General features: G+C 41.5%; 1 protein-coding gene across 1 annotated transcript in view; it reads left to right on the top strand.

Moving 5' to 3' along the window:
- ULK4 (unc-51 like kinase 4) overlaps nt 1–18721 on the top strand; it is a 489483-nt gene that overhangs the window by 152060 nt on the left and 318702 nt on the right. The window contains exons 27-29 of the mRNA XM_068982354.1: nt 2021–2072; nt 2170–2314; nt 18024–18116. Of these exons, the coding sequence (XP_068838455.1) occupies nt 2021–2072; nt 2170–2314; nt 18024–18116 (290 nt within the window). The remainder of the gene's footprint in view (nt 1–2020; nt 2073–2169; nt 2315–18023; nt 18117–18721) is intronic.

Genomic DNA, 18721 nt, shown 5'->3' with positions numbered 1-18721 from the left:
GAGCCTGTTGACAGGGGTTGATGATGAGATGTATTTCTCTTCTTTGCATAGTTTTTGCTTTTGACATAACTCGGAGTTTAGAGTTTTCAAAATTCCTTTGTGAAATTTGAGGCGTATGCTGTAAGCAATGCAACATCTCTCAATGAAAAAGGGTAAAAAAAAAAAACAACCAAACACCCTAGTCCTTACGGTTCTTGTACAACTGTCTAGATATATTGTCATGTGTAAATTTATTTTGTGAAGTTGCGTATAACAGGGTGATACTGATGGGCCACTACCCATGTGTGGAGATCCTGGCCTGTGTAGGGCATTCTTTCACTGGTTTGGACAACAGGAGGGTGGTGTTGGGCTGTGGCCACTTCTGCTTTTTGTCTGTGGTGAGAACGAATACGTATCTTAGGATCAGGAATCAATGCAGGTGTAAACAGTAGGAGTTTTATTTATTGTCACCAAAATAGTTCACCAGGTGAGACTGTTGTTTTGAGAATTAGACAGTGGGAGTGATTTGTCCTTTCTTCATCGTCTGTTTTCATCCCACGGGTAAATTGTTATTGTGGAGTCGATTTCAAACCATATTTGATAGTGTTCTGTCTGATATAACAAGAAAATCATAGAGGTGGTATATGTAATGGATTTAGATCTTTGGAATCTGCATCTCAAAACCACCAAGATTAACTTGCCATAGCACTTTGATTTATTTGTGAAAACATGAGGATTATGTATCTCCTTTTTTCCCAACATTTTGATGATTGTTTAAACTTGATTAACGATCACCAGCTTAAATGTATATTAATTTGACAGTTCAATGTCGATGCATGCCAGGCAGATTTTGTATTACATACTAACGTTCCTTTCATCAACTCTGAAGGTTTTGATAAACTACTGTCTTGATGATCACAGTGTTATTTTGACCTGAAGACTTTTCCAGGTTGAAATGAGCTTGGCTGTTAATTAAGTGTCATGCAGAGTTTAGATGCTGGGTAAATTTAGCTGTTGATGTTTTTCACCCCTCTGACTAGTGATTTGTCAGTGAAAAATGGCATGGGTAGTGGTTGATATTGTAACAGGGGCAGGGCAGGTGTGACTGACACTTAGCATGTGAGCATGTGACCCTGGGGGTGGGCGAGGACTGTGGCTAGAGGCCCACTTTGCCTATGGTCAGCAGGGCAGTGGTCCTCGTGGCAGAAAGTGCAGTGAGAGGTGGGTCGTGGCCTTCTTTCCCAGGACCTCCAGGCCCTCAGGCTAGTGGGTGAGGTGGGGGCCCGGGGACAAGCAGGGGACTGTGCCCTGCAGGCTCCAGAGCTCTTGCCAGGCCCTCCACTGGCCAGCCCTAGGCTTTGAGGAGATGCAGACCTCTCCCCCATCCCCACCTCCATGACCTAAAGGTGACGGTGGTCATCCTGGATGTTGGTCCACAAAACCATGCCCCTGTTAGGGCAGCCTGAGGGCCACGGGCTGCTGGGCGCCTGGCTCCCTCAGTGATGACAGCTGGGCAGAGTGTGGAGACCTGGCCCTGAAGATGCTGCCAGCTGAGATCCACCTCCTCAGCTGGACAGGGCACTGGTGGGACGACCAGGCTGGGGGCTGTGCCAGCATTCAGGGGGACTGATCTGCAGGGGGCCCCTTCCTCTTAGCCGGGCCTGGGCCTCAGAGGGTGAAAGTTGAGCCTGGTGACCTTGTCCCTTCTTATCAGAACAGAGAATAACATTTGGTGAAGGTTTATGGGAACATTGTGACCAGCTACAAGAACACAGGATCTGACACCTAGAAGTCTGCAACAGCGAACCACGCCCCTCCCTCACCTTTCCGATGAAAGGCTTTAGCTGAAAGCTTTCAGGGAGTTTGGGGTTTTTAGGGTATGAACCACTCATCCCCTTGCAGGGCCCTGCACTAAACCTTTCTCTGCTCCAAACTCCGACCTTCGAGTGTTGTTTGACCCCGCTGTGCATCAGGCACACAGACAGTATTAGTTTTTTGTTTGTTGGGATTTGAATGGAGTCTTTTACGTCTTGTCTTTTAGGTGGTTGATTATATCCTGCCCCCCTTGGTGTCATTGGTTCAGAGCCAGAATGGTAAGTGTGACCATATCAACAAGCACCAGCAGGTACACGTTCTGTTTTCCTTCCAACTCCATGTGGTCACGTTCTTGGCATCTCTCTGTCTTTCCAGTGGAGTGGAGACTCTTCAGCTTGCGGCTACTCTCAGAAACCACATCCCTGCTTGTGAACCAGGAGCCTGATGAAGGCAAGGAGGTGGTGAATGTCGACTCTGACAACAATCTTCTGGCTCTAATCAGAGATGGCTTACTTCCCCAGTAAGCTTCACATGCTGCACTCAGGCAGGGAAGGGTGGGGTGCCCAGGATGCCGCCGTCAGACCAGGTCCAGTGATGGGCCCGGGTCTCAGGGAGGGTCCTGATATTTTTGTGTGTGTGCTCATGCACTCACTGTCGGAGGTCTAGAAAGAGAGGCGGTAACTACTGCACTGCTTGGGGCCCAGGGGAATCTCAGTCCATCTTCAGAAACATCCATTCAGAGCTTTATCTGTTTTTTTTATGAGGCACGTGACTGAACTTTTGCATATTCCAAGGTGTTTGTGGCCAGAAGGATAAGGTTTATTATTCAAGGTCAGCATGATGAGACTTCTGAACTTGAAACTGGGACTTTTCCTGGACCTGCTCAGAAATAATGGAGAAGGAAGGACATCTTCCTTCACTCCTCCCCAAACTCTTGGAGTGGAAATTCTTTAATTAAAAATAATATATTTGGGGGAGCTGAGTTGGGGAATAGTACCAGAACAGTTAATGAGTATTAATTAACAGAAGGGATGTATTTTTTCCTTTTACTCCTTTGCTTATGTAGCAGACACATGATGTGATAACTGCTGAGAGTACCCAGTGCAAATATGTTAAGCTCTAAAATGACATGTTATAATTCAAGCAACTCTGCAAATTTTATCAAACAAAAGAAATTGAAATTAAATAAGTGCATGCCATATATCACTATTAAATAATTTTTTTTCCAAAATTAAATGTTGGAAGGTGTGTCAGGCATTGATGTGCACGCCTGATCCTGCTTTCTCAGGGCCTAGGCTGCAGTCTGAGTCAGGCCAGCAAGTTTCCAAGGATGGCAGTTGCACCAGCTGCTCCCTGATATTTGTTAAACCTCTCAAGATCTTTCTCGTTAAAAAAAAAAGACATTTTTTTTCATGATATAGAAACGAGATCTAGTTATATTCTGAAGAGCTCAACCACTGCTTGTTGATTCAGGAAGATACATTTTACGAAATGTGTAGCCAGTGTGTGACAACCCTACTCCCAGCTGAGAGAGCCTGTCTTGACTCATGGGAGCTTGACCCCTGATGGCTTGATGTATGAGGCCAGACCCTTGGTTCTTGCTGCTCCCCATGCTTCTGCAGTTAGGTTCAGAGAGAGCCCTGGTAACATACAATAAGAATACTTTTGATACCCCCATGTAAGAAAATGATTAATTTTTAATGAAAAAAAATTAAACTTTCTCATTGGTGGTTTTTCAGTGATTAACTATCAATGAATATATTTTTGGTTGCATTTGTTACGTGTGCATATGTGCATATATGGTTTGTACTTAATGTGGATGAATATAAGATTCAAATCTTTTTTTTTAAAAAATGATGGATTGCTTGCCATGCATTGTGGGATCTTAGTTCACTGCTGCTGCTGCGGCTGCTGCTAAGTTGCTTCAGTCATGTCCGACTCTGGGCGACCCCATAGACGGCAGCCCACCAGGCTCCCCCGTCTCTGGGATTCTCCAGGCAAGAATACTGGAGTGGGTTGCCGTTTCCTTTTCCAATGCATGAAAGTGAAAAGTGAAAGTGAAGTCGCTCAGTCGTGTCCAACTCTTAGCGACCTCATGGACTGCAGCCCACCAGGCTCCTCCGTCCATGGGATTTTCCAGGCAAGAGTACTGAGCAGGGATCAAATCCATGACCCCCTGTGTTGGAAGCGTGGAGTCTTAACCACTGGACTGCCAGAGAAGTCCAAAGATTCAGATTTGTCTCATGGAACTGATCAATACTTTCACTGCCATCTTACATTTCCAAACTACTTACATACAACCATATGTATCTTTCTGACAACTAAGTGCTTCAGTGTAGTTTTGTACAAAATATATGTTTTTAAAAAAATGTTATGTATGTATTTACTCTTGGTTGCTTTGGGTCTTTGTTGCTGTGCGTGGACTTTCCTTAGTTGCCGCTTGCCGGCTGTAGGGCACGTGGGGTCAGTATTGTGGCACATAGGCTTTGTTGCCCCGAGGCGTGTGGGATATTCCCAGATTCGGGATTGAACCTGTGTCTACTGCAGGGGCAAGCGGATCCTTAACCACTGGACCCCCAGGGCAGTCCCAAGGATTTTAAAAGATATACATTGATTGTCTGTGACCTGACAACTTGTACTGAAATTGTACTGAAGCATTTTCCAGGACCTGAGATGTCCCCCAAGTATTTCCCCCAATAAAACTTCTTGGCTTAATGTTAGTTTGTTAACACCTATGCACATTTATCTAATTTCGTTTCTAAAGTCTGCCCACTTTTGGAACAGTTTTTAGTGTAGAAAGTATTGATTGTATAACTTAGTGCTTGTATTTTATTCATCTGAGCTGTAATGAATAATACGTATTTCCTTTCATGTGCATCTGTACCTTTTCCAGAGGTGAGGAATTAAAGAGGAAAACACACATGTAAATCACATGGCAATTCAGGAACAAATGTAACGTAGATGAGCTCAGGTCTTTGTTCAGCAATTTGAAACGTACTTTGGATAATGGTGTGGGTTTTCCTGGGATGTAGTGTAGAAGGTTTTCAAAGCTTGTGGACTGATTCTGATGTGGAGCATAGGTCTTGGCTCTGCATTTCATTCTCTAAGCCTCAGTTTCCTCATCTATAAAAGGAGGATAATAGTATCTAATTCAGAAGATTCAAAAATGAGGGTTAGATGGGATGCTTCTCTTAGAGCACTTAGTGCAGTATGTGGGACATAATACGCTCTAGACAAATATGGAGCTCCCCTACTCTTATTATTAGGAAGATTATTATACTCTGTCATATTAAACTCTAAAAGGAAGATTGTGATATGTACAGTGGGTGTTAGTCACTCAGTTGTGTCCGACTCTTTGTGACTCCATGGACTATAGCCCACCAGGCTCCTCTGTCCAGGGAATTCTCCAGCAAGAATACTGGAATGGGTTGCCATTTCCCTCTCCAGTGGTACAATAATAGTACATATTTCATAGTAATGGCCATTAACTAGTTAATAATAATTGTGCCCACTTGTCATACATAGTAAGGCCTCAATAAGTAATCTGTACAAATTTTAAAAAATGAAATATAAGTGATGCATTCATTTAACTTATATAATGGAAAACTAGAAACCTTAACAAGGTTTGGTTTCTGAAGATAGCTCTTGGTAATTATAAGTTTAGAAATGCTCATAATGGTATGTACATATGATGGCTTAAGAATAATGAAGTTTCTAGAGTTTATAGGAGCTATATAGCACCTGCTTCGGAGTGCAAATAGACATATTAATGTTGATCCTTTTAATTTTGTTAAAGTTTTAATTATCTTTGATTGTAAACAGTACTTTAGATAAAGCCACAGTGACAATCTTTTCAGTCTTCACCTGAAAATGTTGTATTAGTTAGGACAGTTTTATTTGCAAACAGTAATACTTAACTCAGACTAACTTGCTAAGTAATTATTTTCTTACATAACTAAGAAGTCAGACTTGTGCTGGTGTCAAATATAGCTGAGTTCAGGGGTTTGAATTATGTCCATAGTACTGTGTGGACGTGTCCTTCTCACCGTCTCTACTCTGCCTGCGTCTGTGCGGCTTTGTTCTCAGAGAGGCTCTTTCTGCTCGGTTAAGTGGCCCCTGGGTGATGATCCTAGGGGAAGAGTGGATGTCTTCTTCTAAGAGCTGTTGTAAAATTTTCAGGAAGCACAGTCATTTAATCTTGTTAAGTACCATGTAATACCTGTGTTCCAGGTGCTTCTCAGAACTGTGGTGTGATTTGAGTGAAAACTCAGTTGTAAGAATAAATACCATATTAAAATAAATATTAGTTACGATTCTCAGAGAAATGGAAGGAATAGGATGTATGTGAGTATGTGTGTGTATGTGTGTGTGTGTATATATATATATATATATAGAGAGAGAGAGCGCACTAGAGCACAAAAGGGCTTTGTTATAAGGAATTGGCTCACTTGATTATGGAGGCCAAGAAGTCCTAAGATTGGCAGGCTGTAAACGAGGACCCAGGCGAACCGATGGTATAATTCCAGTTTGAGTCTGCAGGCCTGAGAACCAGGAGAGCTGAGAGTGTAAGTGCCAGTCTGAAAGCTGACAGGCTGGAGACTCAGGAAGCGTCAGTGTCTCCATGTAAGTTCAGAAATAGTAGAAGACCTCATGTCCCAGCGCAGGGAAGCGGGGCAGGGGGCGTTCCTTCTGATTCAGTCTTTTTGTTCTCTTTCGTCCTTCGATTGATGAGACGAGGCCCACCCACATCAGGGAGGGTCATCTGTGTTACTCAGCCTGTTGAGGTAATCTCATCTGGAAATACTCTCACTGATGCACTGAGAATAATTGGTGATGCATCAGTAATGAAACCTTCATGGCCTGTGGCCCAGTCAAGCTGGCACATAAAGTTAGCCATCGCCCCAGCCATCATAGATATCATGAGTAAATCACTTACTGTGTGAGCTGTAAATATCAGAAAACTGTCACCTCTTGTTACTGTCCATGCTTTGCTTTCTAGAGGGATGAACTTTGGTTTCTTTTTTTTTCAAAGTCACTTCATCACACTGATTTTATTTTTTTTAATGATCTCAGTTCTTTTTCTGACAGATTTATTTATTTATTTTTGGCTGTACGAGGCCTTTGTTCCTGCATGCGGGCTTTCTCTAGTTGCAGGGAGTGGGGGTTACTCTCTAGCTGCGGTGAGCAGGCTTCTCATTGCTGTGGCTTCTCTTGTGGCGCACAGGCTCAGTTGTCACGTCGCACGTGGGGTCTTCCCAAAGCAGAGGTTGAATCCGTGTCCCCCGCATTGACAGGCAGACTCTCAACCACTCGGCCACCAGGGAAGTCCTGAACTTTGGTTTCCGGTGTTTGTTCAGTGCCTTTCGTATATGGAAGATTATATAATATGACTTATAGAGAGTTGGTATTTGAGTTAGACTTTGAAACCTGAGAATGATTAGATAGAAGAGGAGTGGATGCCCTAGGCTGGAATGGAGGTAAGCACAGGCCTGGAAGAGGCAGAGCAGTGGGCAGTAAGCAGACCAGGGATTGAACCCGAGTCTCCTGAGTCTCCTGCATTGGCAGGTAGGCTGTTTACCACTGTACTGGGAAGCCCCTTACGTAAGTATACATTAAATAAATATGGAAGCCACCTTTCTTAAACTGTGGGTGTCCACATGTTTATAAACGTGCTCTGGAACATGTGTTCTTCCAGAAATACTCTGTGTGCTTTTGATTTTTACCCATTTAACTTTTTTAAGCTTAGGATTTCTCAACATTATATGCCACAACACTACTTCCTACGGCTTATCTGTTAACATGGCCCAGAATACTGGATTCCTTTGATCACAGTCTAAATAGTATTCTATTATGGCCATTTCCATGTCAGGAGCAAGAAAGGAATGTTTCCATCACAACTTTAATTTTGTATATAAGTATTAACTAACAGTACAAGAAAATTAAACTCTAAACATTCTATTAGCTTTCCTATCGATGCATAACACGTTAATGCTATCCCTCGTAGCTCAGTTGGTAAAGAATCTGCCTGCAATGCAGGAGACCTGGGATCAGTTCCTGGGTTGGGAAGATCCCAACCGCTAGAATTCAGGACTTCCTTGCTGGCTCAGACAAGTAAAGAATCTGCCTGCCAGTACAGGAGACTCAGGTTCTATCCCAGCGTCAGGAAGATCCCCTGGAGAAGGAAATGGCAACCTACTCCACTGTTCTTGCCTGGGAAATTTCATGGACAGAGGAGCCTGGCAGGCTGTAGTCCATGGGGTCACAAAGAGTCGGACACAACTGAGTGACTAACACACACAGTACAATAGTACAATACTGGGCTTAGTCCTTGTCTGAAGACTCCAGGAAAATTCTGCCTCCGGGCTCATTCAGGCTACTGGCACAATTGTTTCTTGTGGTTTGTATTAGTTTTTCAGGGCTGCTGTAACAGACTACCATACAGAGACTGGCTTAAAACAACAGGACTGCTCTCTTTCATGATTTAGGAGGCCAGAGGTCTGCCATCAAAGTGTCAGCAGGGTTCTTTCTTTTAGGGAGACTCTGAGGGAGAATTGAGCTATGGGCATCGTGGGTTTACGGCAGTATCCCTCCAGTCTGTCTGTATTCATGTGGCCTTCTCGCCTCCCAGCTTCGCATTTTCCTCTGCCTCTCTCTCGTAAGGACGTCAGTCATTATATTTAGGGCCTACCCTCCATTCAGGCCCTTCTTACCTGGAAATCCTCAACTATATCTGCAAAGACCCAAATAAGGTCACCTTCACAGGGTTAGGGGTCAGGACTTGAACATATCTTCTGGGGGCCATTATTTATACAGCTGTACACAGTTGCAGGACCAAAGCACCTATTTCTCTGCCACCTCCTGGTATTTTAGTTGCCCAGAACTCCTTTCACATGGCCCCTCCATCTTCAAATCAGCAGCAGTTTGTCAAATCCTTTCATGCTTGCCATTTCCCTGACTTCCTCCTTGGCCACCAGCTGGAGACAACTGTCTGCTTATTGAGCTTGGTAATGTCAGTCATTGGCAATCTGGATCTTGTGATTAGAATATATTTGTATTCAGGTCTCCATCCTGCCATTGACTTGGTGTGTGTACCCTTACTTCTTCCTCCCTCCCACCTCTTCTCTCCATTTCCCCCCTTTTTTCAAGACAGTTGGAATGCCAACTGTTATCTGTATGATTAATGAGAAAAAGTTTTTTTTTTTTCTGAGAAGAAAGATAAACCACATATACTTAGAAAATTGGCATGATTTTTTTTTCAGCAGAGACAAGATTTAATTTTGAAGGTTGTTGCAGAAGAAAAAGAGGCAATATTTAATGGAGCTTAAGCCCAGACTGACCTTATTAATTAAAATCATTACTGCTCAGAAGTTTTATATCAAAGTTATTATCAGTGAAATCGTAACACTGAAAGTAGTCTTCTGACCGAAAATGTTTTTCTGTCGCTTGTTACACAAGGGGAGGGCATTGCTGTAAATGGGACTGCATCATTTGTTCAGGGAATACATCATTACTTTTCTTAGGGAAGAGGAAATTCTAATATTCATACAAACATAAATAGTGTAATTTGAACTCCCTTGTGTGATCATTCATAGGAGGTTTAAAACCCTTCCTTCTCTTCTCTCTCTTTCTTTCTTAATTCATTCAATAAATGATATCAAGAGACTTCTGTGTCAGTCACTCAGGATATTATGGTGAGAAAGACTGAATCCCTGCCTCCTGGTGCCGTTACAGTCTAGTGGGTGAGACTAAACAAATGAACACGTAAGGTGATTTCAGTTCGTTGTGGGTGCTGTGAAGAAAAACCAGAATGGTGTAAGTAGATGGAGAATGACACCTGCCGTATCAACAAAGGGTGGTGTGGCCATCAAGCTGTCAGCTGCTGCAGCCTCCCCAGACTGTGTACCCTGGGGGGATTCAGGGTGCAGGAAAGAATAGGTCCTTGATAGCTAAGGTGTGTATCAAAGGGATGATTTCAGTAATTCCAGACTCTTGCATCTTCCCATACAGAGAAAAGTGCTAGTAGATTCATTAACGTGAGATGTCTAGTTTTTCTTTAATAAACGGTAATCCTTTGTTCCAACTATCTACCTATTTTTTGTTATGAAAGTGCCTATATATTGTGGCTCCTCTGTTTCCTCTTTGTGCAGTCCCTCAGAGCTATCTGAGTCCCCAGCAAGTCTACCAAATAAAAGGTGTCTCAAGTTTTAGTTTATGCTTTTTTTTCACCTCAGTTGATGAGGGGAATGAAGGGAGAGCTTATTTTATTTAGGTAGCATATCAAGGAAGGGCTTTATGCCAGGTAGAAAGCCATGGGGGAAAATGTGCTGTGAAATTTGCCTTTGGTAGATTGGAACCACTTTGCCAACACGTTTCATATTTTCTTTTAGCTTTGAGTGTTTTGTATGGAAAGGAGATCATGCTGATGTAAATGTGTTGACAGTGTTTTTATGACAGTAGAACATTCAGCCTTTCTCTCCTGGGGAAAGTGAGTACTGTCTGTTTTTTTTACTTCTGTTTTCTAATTCTCTTGTGACCTGTACAATCATCAGCGCTATAATGACTTCATAAATTATTAAGACTTTGTTTTTCAGAATTTCAGAAAGGACTGTATCCTTGACAACTTAGAATTGTATTTCCTTTTAGAAATATGAATTTATAAATGGGTTTTGTTGTGGCAACACACTGTAGAGTTTGTCTCTGAAATAATATCCAGCAAAGTCTTTAATTTCACTACCAAATTTCTGTGTTGGTGGCTCAAAAGACATCCAGATGGTTCTCTGTATTGCATCTTTGTCTTCCTTAACTACGTATTCTGTGTTAAAATAGGCATGAACTTGACCATCTTTGATGGGAATCAGAGTATTTAGGAGTATTTCATTTTCAGCCTTTCCTTAGATAAGCTTTTTTTTTTTTTTGCAGATAATATTTAAATATTTTTGTACCAAATGAAAGTTCTACTTTTTTCCTTCTACTTAAATTCTTTTATGTTTCTGAGTGTTAACCTAAGTCAGTGCATTTAGGTACATAGGTACAGTGATTTTTTTTTTTCCTCCCTTGGGGGAACCACCTATGAGAATCTAAATTGGGATAATTTGAGGAGTAAGGATAAATACTCTTTCATTCCTCTGAATCAGAATAATTCTAGTGCTCCAGTTTTTTTCGCATAGTATTTTGTAAAACTTGAGTATTACTTTATTGAAGTCATTTTTAGTTTTTTTTGGAGCCTTTTGGGCCTTTATAATTAAAATTTGTTGTTGATTTTATCCAAGAAGCCAGACATTAGGGCTTACTATCTGAAATTGTATTTAATACTTATTTTGAAGTCTTACCTTTCTCTCACTTAAAAAATATAATATATATAAAAATAAATATATATATGTATCTTCCCACCATTTGTTTATTTCTCCATCCACTTATGTGTCCAGGTTACTGCTGATACACTTGAGTATCTATGCATTCATACAAGACAAGAGAGTATTGCATAGAACTCAGGTCACGTAAAAACACAAGACTGGAAAGTCTTAGGATATAAACTTCAGTTCATAAAATTTTTTGACTCAGTTCATAAAATTTTGGAGTTGACTCAGGATATCACCTAGTACAAAGTTTAGAAGAGCCTGTACAGAAAATGCCAAGAAGAGTTGGTTATCTACCCCTTTCTCACAGCAATCCAGAGTAAGTTCTCAGACTTCTCTCAGGGTAGATTTCACTTCCATGTTTTGATGTTTGACAGTCTTCTTTTTATCTAATCCTACACATCTCTTTCCTTTAAGCTGTTTAAGTCTGGAATTCACCCTGCATTGTTACAAATGCATTTTAACATACTGCCTTCCTCATAGCTTTCCCTTGCTCAGAGACCTTGAAACCTTCAGAATGAAGAAAATAATATTAACAGTTCTTACCCAGCCATTCAAGATTCTCAGTGATTTGCCTCTTGCCTTCCATTTTATGTTAACATCTGCCCCCTCTACTAATGGTTTCTTCATTTCTAATGAGATTTACTTAGTACTTTCTGAAATTTCCTCCTTGCAGCCTGTCTCTTCCTCCAGACATGATACTATGAATATCTGAGGAGAAGGAAGTGGCAATATTCTTGCCTGGAGAATCCCATAGACAGAGGAGCCTGGTGGGCTACAGTCCATGGGGTCGCAAGAGTCAGACATGACTTAGTGCACTGTCTCTGTGTCACATACTTATTTAACACTAATTTATTGAATGTCTACACCTACGTTTATAAATGTTTTAAAATCACTGAATAGTTTCTGGTTAGTAAGTATCTAGGAGGTCCCCAGTGTTTCACTGTTACATTTACTGCGAGGCCATTTTCAGGGCTACATCTTTGGGTGCATGGTGATTTCTTTTTGTTGAATCTCCAGAGGTGGAACCACTGTATTAAAAATTACATACATTCATCATGTTTGGGCAGTTTTTTCCAAAGATAGCAAATGGTGTATACGACGAGTTTCCCTTTATGAAACTGCCTATTTTTCTGTACTCTTCCTAGCTTCAGCTTGCATTCCTTCTGATATTCGTGATGTTGGCCATTTATATTCTTCTTAGGTGGATTTCTTCCTCCCCTCCACCACTGTGGGATTGTTATTGGTTTGCAAATAGCTCGTTATATATAAAGACTGTATAAAATATATAAAAATTCTGTAAATAAATTTTCCCTAATTGATTTGTTTATGGTGATTTTGTCATTGAGAAATACTTACTACTTTAAAACTTGAAAGCTGTGAGATTTTGGGGTTCACTTCTCATTTGTTGTCATGCTGTTGGAGGCCTTCTCACTCATGAATATGTGAATGTTTACTCATTTTAGTACTTCAACAAAGTTAAAATTTTTTTCCTTGAATTTTTAATTTATTGATGATATATTTTCATAAGATACGGCCTGACTGTTCTGTCTTCCTTTCTGTGATGACTCTTTCTTGTCCAGTGTTGGATCACCTTTCTTCCCTTTTAATTTGTGTCTATTCTTGATCCCACCCTACTAGAACTTAACAGTTCTGGTGGCTTTGTAAAGTGCTTCAGCTTTTCATTTAGCAGGCTCTTCCTCATTGCATCCCTTGAAGTCCCTTGGATATTCTGGAACCACTGTTTTCTCCCAAATTCTCCACTGACACGTGAAATGTGAGTTCAGGGTTTAATTCCAGCATAGTGGACTTCTTTATGACATTGTGCCTCCCCTTTGCCTCAATCAAATGGGCCCTTCTTTCCATTTGGCTGGTTCTTTGGTCACACTCCCAGAATGACTTCTCACAATAATCCGTAGTTGTTTAGCTAGTCTGTTTAAATGTTCTGCCAGACTGTCTCATTGGACACTGGTTTCTCCAGACACTTAACAAGGTAGGGAAGAGTCTGTCCCTTAAATCCTCAAATGTGATTTTAGAAGCTTTCTCTCCTCTCAGAGAATTTAGTATGAATGGCTTTCCCCCCCCACTGGTTTCTAACTGTTTGGGACCTAGCAAAGACTCCTTATCTGGGGAGGATCCTAGAAGTAAAAGAGTGGGCCCGGTCTTGGGTTCCTATATGGACAGCATGCTTTTATGTTGATAACAATCTCCGTCTCTGGCTCATGGCACTCAGAGTGCTCCTCTCCAGCCCCCGGCCATCCAGATGGGCCACTCCTCACTGGTCACTCTGCTTTATAGCCATTTCAGGAGTCTGGATTATCATTGTGTTTTGTTTGTTTGTTTGTTTTTGTTTTTTCCTCCCAGTGTCATTCAAAGGAATGTAAAATCCATTTGCTATCAGCTCAGTTGCTTTCTCTCTCTTGAGAAGACAAGCTTAATATATCTCAGCATTTTGGGGGCTAATTTTTGCTGGCCAGTACAAACCTATCTTTGATTGAACTAAAATATATTCAGCATATCAATATTTCTGTTCTGAACAGATCCATTATTTGTTTTACCCTTCTTTTACAAGGGGAGAAAAACAGCAACATTCTTGGGGAAAATTGTCATGCATAGGCTGGTACAAGCTTCATCCTTCTCTCCTGTTTCAAGGTTAGATAACCTCAGACAACCTCAACACATTTGTATTGTATTTCAGACAGTGAAAGTTTCATCGGTGTTCAATTTTTAAATGTAGGCTTTACATGTTCTCGTTCAGTCCATTTAAAAATATTTCATGTTTTTCAGTCCTCTTGAGATTGTTCTCTTTATTATATTTCTAACTATTTGTCTGTTTATCCTCCTGTGCATTCTGTACAAGCACATGAGTTCCATCACATGGGAAGCTTTTTAAAATTCATAAGTTTGTAGTCCTTTCCTCAGTCATTCCAATAAGTCTGGAAGTGGGGATGGGGAGGCTGTCCAGAGTGAGTGAGTGACTCATAAGAAGTTTCTCACCCCCTCGTCAGTTGAAAGTCTCTGGTCGACGATTTCCAAATACTAGTAACCAGTGGAAGCGCGCATTCTTCTCTTACCTCTGATTCTATTGCCACTCTCTAAACTCAGCAGTACCTCTATTTCCCTGTTGTGCTATGAAGGCTTTGCTTAGCAGGTGGGGCATGGTTCAAATCCTGCACATGATGAAGAAACTGGCGCTTGACTGCCTTGTGGAAGAGTAGTTCTGAGGCTTTGGAATATTCGTGCCAGATAAGAGAGTCTCTGTATTCCTGGGGCCTTGAGCCGTGCCAGATATTTCTGGATAACAGTGTGAATTACAGTGGGGCATTTTGACTCTGACTCCCGAAGGGGCTGGAGACAGAGGTCAGTCACTAAGGTACCCTATGCCTAGGGAACTGGCCCCTAGTAGAACCCTGCATGCCTGTGCTTTCCTGGCTGGGAGTACCTTACACATGCTACCACACATTGCTGCTGGGAGGACTGAGCCCTGTCCACACAGCTCCACTGGGAGAGGACAATGAGAAGCTTGGGCCTGGTCCCCCTGGACTCTACCCTGTGTCTTTCACCTTTGCTGATTTTAACCAGTTATCCTTTCTCTAAGAAACCATACTTAGGAATACAACAAGTATTCTGAGTTCTGTGAGCCCACCTAGCAAATCACTGAACCTGAAGGCAGGCTTGGGTGTCACCAATTTAGGATAAGAGCTTTTTATTTCATAAAACTATTAGAGAAAGGGATAATGCTGTGTTGTTCCTGTTTTGAAAAAATTCTGAATTGTAAACTTTACAAATACATTTTTTTCACCTCCAAAAATGTTCCTTGATTTTTGTTTTTTATTTTTTCTTATGATAGAATGTCTTACTCTCATAAGTTTGATTTTTTTTTCATTCTTAAAACACTTATATGTGGTTTTTCAGTTTTTTTTAACATTCTCTTTATTACTGTTTTATTTATGGTTTATCATGAATGATTGCTGTTTTTTCTTCTGTCTTTATCATACACAGGCAAATCTCTAATTGCTACAATTTAAAAATATTTCATAAGAAAAATTACTAAAATATGGTAGTTTCTGACTCCTTAAACAGAGCAGTCTACCCAACTTAACATTTCCTTGATTCACTGCCCCCATGTTGAACATTATGGTGCATAATGGGCTCTCAGGTCCCCCTGGGGACTGAGCGCCTGCTTCCTCTGTGCTAAATGCTCCCTGAACCGCTCTCTGCTAGGAGTTCTTGGGTTTGCTTTCTTTCGTGTTTCCTATGCTTTCAAGCTGTACTTTTTAAAATTCTCGGGTTGCCTTTCTGTAATAGTCCCTTTCCTCCCTTTACTTGGCTCTTTTTTTTGTTTTAAATCATTGTGGGCTCAGAGGCTGCATAATTAAGCTTATTATGCAATGATTTCCAAAATGAGAGTAAATAGGCTCTGAGTAAGAGCCTGGGGCCCTGTTCTCTAGATGATAAAGCTTTCGCTCCACATCATGGAATTTTAAATACACATTTTGGATTTTTGGAGACGTTTTGCTTCCTTGTTAGTTGTTTCAGAGAGTTAAGTTGTAAAGTTGGTGGGTTAGTCTGTCTGTCTGTTCATTCATTCATTCAGTGCTTATTAATTGAGCATCTGCACGGGGCTGTTTACTGCATAGCTCAACCTAAGTAGGTCAGACACAGTGTTTAGTCCAACTCTTTTTGTATTAATAGCAAATAACATGAGAGCACAGCCTGGCTTTGTTGTGAAAACTTCTGATGATGGCATTTTGAGTTTTATGATCTGTGGTCATACTTTTTATTTCAGGTTCTAAGGTATAAATAAGCACGCAGTGCAGAAAACAGTTGACATAGCAGGCCTGAGACTGCTCTTCTGAGAAAGGTCTACTTGCAAGGTGGGCCCTTGGCTGCCATCTTGGAGCTGGGCTCCCAGAGAGCTGTCAGTCAGTGTTTAGCTAATGAGGGTATGTAGTCCACGGTATCTCAGCTGTCTGTGCAGATGGTATGGTTTATGCCAGATGCCTGCTTCCATTTGGAAAGTCCAGGACTTTGATACATGTTTGATTGCCTATGTAGTCCAAGCCTATGCCCCAACCACTAATGGTGAAGAGGCTGAAGTTGAACAGTTTTATGATGACCTGCAAGACCTTCTAGAACTAACATCCAAAAAAGATGTCCTTTTCATCATGGGGGACTGGAATGCAAAAAGTAAGAAGTCAACAGATACCTGGAGTAATAGGAGATTTGGCCTTGGAGTACAAAATGAGGCAGGGCAAAGGCTATCACAGTTTTGCCAAGAGAATGCATTGGTCAAAGCAAACACCCTCTTCCAGAAACACAAGAGATGACTCTACACATGGACATCACCAGATGGTCAATACTGAAATCAGATTGATTATATTCTTTGCAGCCAAAGATGGAGAAGCTCTATACAGTCAGCAAAAACAAGACTGGGAGCTGACTGTGGCTCAGATCATGAACTCCTTATTGCCAAATTCAGACTTAAATTGAAGAACATAGGGAAAGCCATTAGGCCATTTAGGTATGACCTAAATCAAATCCCTTATGATTATACAGTGGAAGTGACAGACAGATTCAAGGGGTTAGATCTGATAGAGTGCCTGAAGAACTATGGATGGAGGTTCGTGACACTGTACAGGAGGCAGTGATCAAGACCATCTGGGGAAACAAGGGAAACAGTGAGAAGCTTTATTTTCTTGGGCTCCAAAATCACTGCAGATGGTGACTGCAGCCACGAAATTAAAAGACAGTTGTTCCTTGGAAGAAAAGCTATGACCAACGTAGACAGCATATTAAAAAGCAGAGATATTACTTTGCCAACAAAGGTCTGTCTAGTCAAAGCTATGGCTTTTCCAGTAGTCATGTGTGGATGTGGGTGTTGGACCGTAAAGAAAGCTGAGCACCGAAGAATTGATTTTTTTGAACTGTGGTGTTGGAGAAAACTCTTGAGAGTCCCTTGGACTGCAGGGAGATCAAACCAGTCATTCCTAAAGAAAATCAGTCCTGAATATTCACTGGAAAGACTGATGCTGGATCTCCAATACTTTGGCCACCTGATGCGAAGAACTGACTTACTGTAAAAGACCCTGCTGCTGGAAAAGATGGAAGGCATGAGGAGAAGGGGACGACTGAGGTTGCGATGGTTGAAAGGCATCACAGACTCGATGGACATGAGTTTGAGCAAGCTCCAGGAGTCGGTGATGGACAGGGAAGCCTGATGTGCTGCAGTCTGTGGGGTTACAAAGAGTCGGATACAACTAAGCGACTGAACTGAGGTCGCCTGTGTGACCAGCCCCACGCAATAAATACCTTGGTCCCATGAGTCTGTAATGGACTTCCTTGGGTGGTAACATCACACATACATGCTGCAGTTTCATGGCTGGGAGAAAGAGCATGCTGTGTGGCCCCTTGTGACTGGGAGAGAGGATAAGCAAGCTTGCACAGGGAATCTTCCAGCTCCACCCGTGTCTGTCTCCCTTAAGATTCAGCTCTGTGCCTTTGTTGTACTGTCTATACTATGAGTACAACCACACACGGGTCTCAGGAGTCCTCTAGAATCTCTGAATGTGAGGTAGTTTTGCAACACCCAACACAAATGCTAAAATTTCTGAGTCTTACTGTGTGGGTAGACTGTACTGATCATTTTAGCTGAATTGTCCAATTGAATCTTCCCAGCCCCCATGCTCTGATTGGTAGGTCAGTGTCATCACTGACCACCACTGGGAAATGCAGGTATGGCTCATACATTTATTTCAGTATCTGCTTTTTTTGGAAACATGTTAGAAACTCTTGGAATATTGTTTCTGTTGATCAGAGGAAACTTACGATGAGAAAAGCTCTGAGTGCTTTTTAATCATGTTGTCCTTTCAGGTATGAACACATCCTCACGGAGCCGGACCCTGTACCAGCATATGCTCTGAAGCTACTGGTTGTCATGACTGAGCACAACCCAACTTTTACCAGGTGCTGTCACTTCAGACTTCCATTTCTTTGTTTCTCATCTATAAAGTGAATTTTATGTGTTCTGAAAAATGTTAAAGATGATGAGATTATACAAGAATTGAGTTTAAGTTATCAAAGTGATAAATTTTCATGTTTTATGGCTTGTAGTATCTGTGATCTATGGTGTTTTGGATTCTGTGCTCATATTTTTATTCTTTGCTGGAGTTTGCATATTGTGGAATCCATAATGCTCCAAGATTATAAATTCTTTGAAGAGAAAATACTAACACATGTACTTTTGAAAAAGTCAGTTGTTACCTCATTGTGCTGAACAGTTATTTATTAAGTCCCTGTCATATTTATTGACTAACTTTTCAACTATTTTAAGTTGACATACTTTCATTGAGTAGTTGAAAGCTTTTTGCCTTTATCGAAGACACCACCTGTGATGACACCAAATTAGCTGCTAGAGCAGCGGCAACTGCTTCAGTCTTGCAAGCAAGTACTGGTCACAGAGCACGCAGGTCTGCAGAAGGGCAGGAGAAGAGTTGTCGCTTTCAAAGAAGAACACTGATTTTGGTTGTGTGGGTTGTGTGGGTGACGTCTGGCCCTGTGGGTTTGGATCC

Source organism: Capricornis sumatraensis, chromosome 10, assembly GCF_032405125.1.
Source record: "Capricornis sumatraensis isolate serow.1 chromosome 10, serow.2, whole genome shotgun sequence".
NCBI classification, from domain to species: Eukaryota; Metazoa; Chordata; class Mammalia; order Artiodactyla; family Bovidae; genus Capricornis; species Capricornis sumatraensis.
Note: the sequence above shows the minus strand (reverse complement) of the source record. Positions and strands in the feature narration are given on the sequence as shown.